This window comes from Coturnix japonica, chromosome 1 (genome assembly GCF_054131305.1).
Source record: "Coturnix japonica strain WE chromosome 1, WE-NBRP24, whole genome shotgun sequence".
Taxonomy (NCBI): Eukaryota; Metazoa; Chordata; class Aves; order Galliformes; family Phasianidae; genus Coturnix; species Coturnix japonica.
In genome coordinates this window covers 7,467,492-7,475,359 of record NC_140663.1, presented here as the reverse complement: position 1 = coordinate 7,475,359, position 7,868 = coordinate 7,467,492, and the positions used below count along the sequence as shown (strand labels likewise).

Here is a 7,868-nt window from a genome sequence, read left to right as displayed (position 1 = left end):
GAGGTTGTGGATGCTCCATCCTGGAGATCTTTGGAGCTGATGACAGCTCAGCAGGCCCTGCAACTGCTCTAAGCCTCCAGCGGAGGCGGCAGTTGCTCCAAGTGTCATGACGGAGCCTGCAGCTGCTTCAGTCCTGGTGACAGGCCCTGCCGTTGTGACGGGCCCTGTGGTTGAGACAGGCCCTCTGGTTGCTGTAGCCCCTGTGAAAGGCCCTGCAGCTGCTCCAGTCCCCGTGAGAGGACTTACGGTCGTCCTGAGAGACCATCATGAGAGACACCCGTGGAAACAAGATGAGTCAACAGCTGAAAAAGTGGCAGAGTTTAGAAAGGAAATCAACTTTTAAGAAGAGAGTCTGAACTAAGCTGAGCCATCACAAGATGTGTGTGGGAAATAGTTCAGGGAGAGGTGGGGGCCTGCAGTCTCCTCACAAATTGGAGGGTTGCAGGGAGTGTTCAGTAGTGAACAAGAACGCAGGGACATTGTTTTGTGGGCAATACCGGGGACAAGTGGAAATTTGAAATAGTTGGTTTTAGAGGTCTTCTCCAACTCTCCTCAAAGATTCGTGGAACACTCATTCTGTGATTCTAAGAACAGAATGTGAAGGAGGCAGAGCTCTCAGAGCTGATAATAACTGTTCAACTGTTGTCCAGGAGTGAGCTGAGAGATTTTTGAAAAGACTTCAGCCATCATCAGGGCGAGCACCGTGCCTCATGGCTGCTCTGTTTATGGGAGAATGGGGCCCTTGGTCCATTCGTGTACAGTGAAGGCAGGTATGTGGGATCCCTTTGAAGGGAAGAGGACAATGACAAAGCCAGCGACGAACGGATGTCTGCTTTCATGTTATGGAATTGATTCCTTCTATGCCATGAAGTAAAAGTATCCATTAGGAGAAGATCAGGCAAGTGGAAAGGTGGAGAGTACCGGAGGGAAGTAGCTGTGCTTGGATGTGATGCCTAATTCTGAACAAAGAAAGGAGAGATATATAAAGATTGGATGTTGGGAAGAACATCTTTATTCAGAGGGCAGTGATGAACTGGAACAGCTTGCCCAGAGAAGCTGTGGAGCTGCAATTCTCTTGCATGGGAGATGAAGGCCCACACCATATCCCCTACGACCAGTGTGATGAGGTGACCATGATGCCACAGAGGGTGGCAGGGAGCCGCCACTCTGACCCCTGTGGCCGGGAATCAGGCCTACTTTTAGTGCCAAATGTGAAAGGACTGTGATGCCAGCCTGCATTTCATCTCTGGCTCAACTCATCACTGCAGTGTGGACTTCAGTGGCTTACTTCATTGCTTCTCAAAGCCTTAGAATTCCTCACCTTCAGTGGAACTTCCCTACAGTTGTCTAGTAAAAGCATCTGTACACTCAAACACTCAGGTTAATTAAAAAAATAAAATCCTAACTTCAAAATAAAGGGATAAAGAGGAACAGCAAGGGTTTTGGGAAACGGGTGCAGTAAGGTTTTCTCTCTGGAGAGAGAACAAAAAGAGACAAAATATCAGTGCAGTAAGAAAGGAACCAAAAAAAGAGAGAGCTCAATGATGAACTCAGCTATAGCCACGAAAGCTCAAGCCCCGCTAGAAGGAATATGCTTGGGCAGCTCACAGTTCATGAACATCAAGTTTTGGGGTTCTCTTTCTGTTGCTTCAACTAAGCTTCATATTGACTCACATATTAAGTTTCGAGGACATTTACTTTTTTGTCAGCGGTTTACAGGCTGGTTTGCTCCGATTCTGTGTCTAGCAGACTGGGGGGACCCACAGACCCATGCTCCAGTAAAAGGGAAAAAAGAGGGAAAGTGCAGAACAATAACTACAAAATAAATGGCTGCGGAGATCAAAAAGCGGAGAGAAACTGTTTTGTGGACGGTATTTATGTTTCCCTTTTAGTAGAATACGGAAACACAAATAACACAAAATCCTCTGGGGTATATAGTATGAAACTCTTCCTCTTTTTGGAGAACCAGGCACCCAGCACCATCCACATTCCATACAAATGGAGCATTAGCACTTTAACAGTGCACTGTGGGATGTTATGATGTGGAATACGATAACCAATAACCATCAAACCCTGACACCTTGTAGACAAGGCATAATGCGTATCAATAACACTTTCCCTGCTGCCTTCAATACAGAAGTAGAATGGAGGCATGAGCACGTTTGTCTGAACCCTTAGTTTTTGGCTCTGAGCTTAGTCAACGAGGCAATTCATGCGGTAAGACCCTGACTTATCTAGGAGATGAGATGGCTGTTGCCGTGTGGCAGTCGACATCACAGTGTTACATTTGAAAGCATTTCTTTGGAGCTGTTTGCCTTTGGAAGAGAATGCGCAGGGCTGTTTTCTGGCAGAAGATCTGGCCTGTGCCCGAAGAGCTCCAGCTTGCTAAGGGAGACTGGGGGATGATACCACTGTATTATGTGAGGGCAAGATGCACGCTAGTGCCTCCGTGCTCCCTCTTATCGGCTGCCAAGGCAAAGAAGATGGAAACAAAAGGATTTCCTGCTAAGATCCAAAAGCCAGAAGCTGTCACTCCAAAAGGAGCTGACTCGACCTCTTTGGACATATCAATTTATAAGTTTGTACTGCCATTGGAAAGGGTCATTGTCTACATGGTCATCAACCAAACAACAATCTCTGATAACCCATAACAAATGAAGATCAATGACGGAACTACAGACAACACTGGATGCGTGGTGCAGACCACCTCTGACTTCGTTCCCACAAAGACCTCTTGCTTTTATTTTCTATCTTTTCTAACACCTGTCTTCCTATCCCCATGCCCCTAAACGACTAGGATTTGTAACAAAATGGTCATGCTAACTTTTGACCAGTTGTGCTTTCATCTCTCCATTGGGTACACATATATTAAAAGTGCCTCCTCTCTCTCCTATAAATTGGAGAGGGACAGTATTATACAAACAGTGATGATATGACACGACACTAAGGTCGTGCCAACAATACAGCAGCAGTTGGTTATCAGAGCATCACAGAATGCTTGGGTTGGAAGGGTCCTGACAAGCTGAACTAATTCCTACCAACTGCCGTGGCCAGAGATTCCACTACAGAAGGTTAGAATAGAGCTCCATCCAGCATGGCCTTGAAAACCAACAAAGACTGGGCATACAGAGCTGCTCTGGGTAGGCTGTGCCAGTGTCTCACCAATCTCAGGGTAAAGAACTACCTCTAAGACTTAGTCTAAACTACTTCTCCAAATTAAGACTAGATTAAACCATGTCCTATCCCTATCAGACCATGCAAAATGTCACTCACCACACACACTAGACACCAAATATGCTGTTATCTAGCAATCTTTACTAGACCATGCAGAAACATAAACTAGAGTCAGATCAGAAGTGTAGCGTGGCACCAAAGGGAAAGCAGCACTTCAGCATCTGCCACGAGGAGCAGTGCCAGCAGGTTGAGGGAGGCCATGCTTCCTCTCTGCTGCAAGGCAGCACCGGGTTCTCAGTCTGTGCTGCCTGGAAGGGCTGCCACCCTCTTGCTTGAGGGCCTGCGCCCACACCCACTGTGAGGCAGTGACCGTGATGTCACAGTGGGTGTCAGGGACTGGCCATTGTGACGTGATGCTTGGAGCAGAGCAAAGGCTGCCGGGCGCAGCCTGAGCATCAGTGCGGTTTGGTGAGACGTAGAGAGAGCTGTGACTCTTGCAGTGCTCGCTGTTAGCGCACATCATGTCTAATAGGAAGAGGAAGGCAACCAGCTCAGAGGAGCCAGGTGAGAGGACAGCCTGAGCAGAGCTATTGGACAAAAGAGTGCTGGGGGTCTGCCTGTGGCTGAAAGGCTAAGAAGGGACAGGCAGGGACTCCCCAGCAGCTGCAAGGCAGGACCCCTCAGCTTCATGGCAGGTGGTCCCAGCTTGGGCTGTGTCTGCCTACTGGCAACGTTGGGCCTGCCATGGCCCCGTCTCCTCCACCGCCTTCAGCCAGCACAGCAGACACAGAGCAGGACTCTGGGGACAGCCCTCAGGGACACCTGGCTGTGCAAGCTGCTCACCGCTACTCACATTTTCTCTCTCCTCTGCAGTGTGCATGCTGTGTGGCCGGGCAGATGTCGACCCGAACATCTGTGGGCACATGATTCATCAGAGTGGAATTCACGTCCATTGGTTGTGCTTGGTGAGTTCTCCCATGGGCTCCTTCCTGATCACTGCTAGGGGTGCTCCTTTCCTTCCTGTCCTAAGGAGACCCTGTTCTTTTCCCTCCTACAGGATCTTGCCAGCACCGTTAATGAAGCAAGAGAGACACGGTCGGGAAGTGAGGGCCGCCTCCCTCTTGCTGCCATCAGACGTGCAGCCAAAGAGGCAACCAAGAAGGTGAGGACTCGTACAGAGCAGGCCGATTTGTGCCAGGAGAGGCTGACACCAGCTTAGTCTGGAGCCAAAGAAAGCCATCGCAGCCTTTCCAACTGCCTCCTGGACAAAGTTAGGGGATGAGTCCTGTCCACCAGGCATCTTTGTAGAACATGCCTCAGCAGTGTCCACGTCCTGGGCCCTGCCCAGAGATGTGCGGCCAGCCACAGAAGCCCAGAGCCTGCTGTTGACAGGGTTGTTCTGCTCATTCCAGCAATGCTGTGTTTGTGGAGAGAGGGGTGCTACCATCTCATGCGCAGAGAGAGGCTGTGAGCGCAGCTTCCACCTGCCCTGTGCCCAGGATGGGGAATGCATCACCCAGTTCTTTGGGCAACGCAGGTAAGTGCTGTCAGCAGCAGCCAAGCCAGGGAGGAAACTGCAGTTACACCTCCCGGCAGCCTGAGCCAGGGCCTGGAGCTCCTTCCTGCTCCTCAGCCCTTCTTGCAGCACGTCTCACGCTGCCCATCACTTCCATATTCCCCCAGGTCCTTCTGTTCGGAGCACCGTCCTCTCCAGGAAGCTCAGGAAGCTCCACCTGAAGGCACCAACTGCCTCATGTGCCTGGAGCCTGTGGGGGACACTGTGTCCTACCACACCATGGTGTGTCCAGCGTGCAGACACACCTGGTTCCACCGGGGCTGCATCCAGGTAGGAGCCCTCCCCTCACCCTGCAGGCACACTTGGTGCTCAGCAGCACCAGGCACTGCTCACATTCACATTGCTTCTGCTTCTTCTGCAGCAACTGGCCAGGAGTGCTGGTGCTTTCTGTTTCCTGTGCCCCAGCTGTCGGAATTTCGAAGATTTCATAGTAGAAATGGCCCTGCTGGGGATCCGAATCCCAGTCAGGTTGGTGCCCTTCTGCCCACTTCTGCTGACATAAAGGCTGTTGTGCTGGGCCTGTCCAGGGGCTGTCTTGGCAGGCCTGGGCCTTGGCTGGATCATGAGCGTGTATCCCACCTTCATGGAGAGGCTGGGAATGGAGTTGGGGTGAATGAGATGGGAAGACCTTGGATCTTATGCTGCGGGCACTGGGGGCTCATCACTTCCCCTCCCTTCTCTTGTAGAGAGCCAGAATGGGAGGACAATGATGCATACGCATCACTTCTACGGAGGCACAGCCGCTGCGATGCCAGCGAGTGCCTTTACCCTGGAGGCAGAGAGCAGGCAGAGAGCAGAGGGTGAGTTACCGCAGCAGCTCTCTGGGGCTCTGCGGGGGTTCTCAGCCTGACCACAGGCTGGGGGAGCAAGGACTGAGCACTAGAGATGTGCTGTGCTGGGCACTCCCTGCCTTGGCTCACTTGCTACTCACAGCCACAACCCCTTTGCTTCCCCAGACCCTGGCAGCTGATCCTGTGCAGCTCCTGTGCTGCTGAGGGGACCCACCGTCGTTGCTCACACTTGAGTAACACAACATCCAGGTGGGAGTGCAACAGCTGTGCTGGCCTGGGAACCGGTAAGAGGCAATCAACCACGTGACACCAAACCGTAGCCAGGCAAGGCCTGGCAGCAAGTGCTCAGGGCAGCTTTGCTTGAGTCTGTCTGCCCCAAGAGGCCTGGCAGATCTCACTGCGGAGCTTCAGCTTCATCCTCATAACCTTCCTGCCTCCTCTTACAGTCTCAAGTTCTGACACTGACAGCGACAGTCCCAGCGCTGCCGCTCAGAGGGCTCAGGGGCCATTCATCATCTCCGTAGAGCCTGAGAATATCAGATCGATGCCTTCCAGCCAGGTAGCACCGGGGACGTCACAGACCTCCCAGCTGCCTGAGCACAGCAACCTGCCTGAGACCGAGCAGGAGACAAGCAGCCCACGTCCATCAGAGGATCGGGCTACTTCGGAGCAGCTGCAAGGACGTCGTGGGCGCAGAACAAGAGCAGCCCAGAGGTCTCAAAGTGGTTCCCGAAGATCCACAAGGCGGAGGGCATCCAGAACCTGCAGGGCGTCTCCATCAGCTGCCCGCAGAAGACGTCCCAGGCAGCGAGGAAGAAGCGGCACACGTAGCCGCTCCCCGCTGCAAAGTCGGGCCTCACAATCCCGGAGCCGGCCAAGAAGATGCCAAGGCAGCAGGCAAATGCCAGCCTCAGGGGAGAGGAGCGGCACCCGCAGATCTGCAAGATCTGCAAGATCGAGATCCACCAGGTCTTCCAGAGGACCTGGACGCAGGGGACGGTCCAGGCGCTGAGGGTGAGCCCGCACCCAATGTTCTCCTCATCAGAGACATCGGGCCCACAGTTCCCACAGCTCACAACAAAGAAGCAGCAGGAGCTGGGCCCAACAGTTGAGGCCTTCCTGTGAATGAAGCTGCTCCCAGGAAAAGCATCAAAGTCCCCACAGACAGCCACCGAGTCTGCGTAGGAGCAGCCGACTGCTTTTCGTACAATGGCCTGGGTCAAAAAGGACTACCATGTTCATCTGGATCAACCCCCCTGCTGTGTGCAGGGTCAACAACCACAAGACCACACTGCCCTGAGATACATCCAGCCCGGATTTCCATGCCTCCAGGGCTGGTGCATCTGCAACATCATTGGGCAAGCTGTTTCAGAATGTGTCACTACCCTTTCTGAGAAAATATTCCCCCTGATATCCAGCCCCAAACTCCTTGTTCTTAGTTTAAAAACATCCCTCCTTGTCCTAATGCTATCCACCCTCGCATACTGATTACCTCCCTAACTTCCCCCTCCTTACTCTGATCCCAAAATTCCATCACAATAAAGATCAGAGTTCCCACACAAACACAAAGATTTGTTGGCTTCATCCTTCCCTGCTCTTGCTGAGATGGGCAGAGGTAGGGACCTTGACAAGAGGCTTTTCTCCTCCCCACTACCATCCCAGACCTCACTTCCCCTGGCCTAGTCCAGGCTGACCTGGGTTCAGGTCACATCCCCGGTGGGGCACACAACCCACATTCCTCAAGAGCCCACGCCGCACTGGCAAGGACAGCCCATTTCTGGGCTTGTTTCCAGCCTTGTGATGCCACTGTGTTCAGGACCAGGGCTAATTTCCAGATGTGTCCGAGCTTGGGCTTTCCTCCTGAATGTGGGCAGGCTGTGTCCTGGTCAGATGGGCCAATGCAACTATGTTTCTAAGCTGGGGTAGGGAAGATTTAGTCAGGGTGGAGGCCAGGAGGAAGTTCATTGCAGACAGTGCTGAGGTGCTGGAATGGGCTGCTCCGAGAGGTTGTGGATGCTCCATCCTGGAGATCTTTGGAGCTGATGACAGCTCAGCAGGCCCTGCAACTGCTCTAAGCCTCCAGCGGAGGCGGCAGTTGCTCCAAGTGTCATGACGGAGCCTGCAGCTGCTTCAGTCCTGGTGACAGGCCCTGCCGTTGTGACGGGCCCTGTGGTTGAGACAGGCCCTCTGGTTGCTGTAGCCCCTGTGAAAGGCCCTGCAGCTGCTCCAGTCCCCGTGAGAGGACTTACGGTCGTCCTGAGAGACCATCATGAGAGACACCCGTGGAAACAAGATGAGTCAACAGCTGAAAAAGTGGCAGAGTTTAG

The 7,868-nt window shown here is 52.8% G+C and overlaps 1 protein-coding gene across 1 annotated transcript; it reads left to right on the top strand.

Annotated features, from left to right (window-relative positions):
- The first annotated feature begins 3,998 nt into the window (after positions 1 to 3,998).
- On the top strand, positions 3,999 to 7,241 carry LOC146762262 (E3 ubiquitin-protein ligase PHF7-like). Its single transcript, XM_085536750.1, has 8 exons — positions 3,999 to 4,155; positions 4,257 to 4,336; positions 4,587 to 4,711; positions 4,858 to 5,020; positions 5,112 to 5,218; positions 5,437 to 5,550; positions 5,707 to 5,825; positions 5,988 to 7,241. The coding sequence occupies exons 1-8, from the start codon at positions 4,053 to 4,055 to the stop codon at positions 6,551 to 6,553; spliced, it is 1,377 nt and encodes a 458-aa protein (XP_085392876.1). The 5' UTR covers positions 3,999 to 4,052; the 3' UTR covers positions 6,554 to 7,241.
- The last annotated feature ends 627 nt before the right edge of the window (positions 7,242 to 7,868 follow it).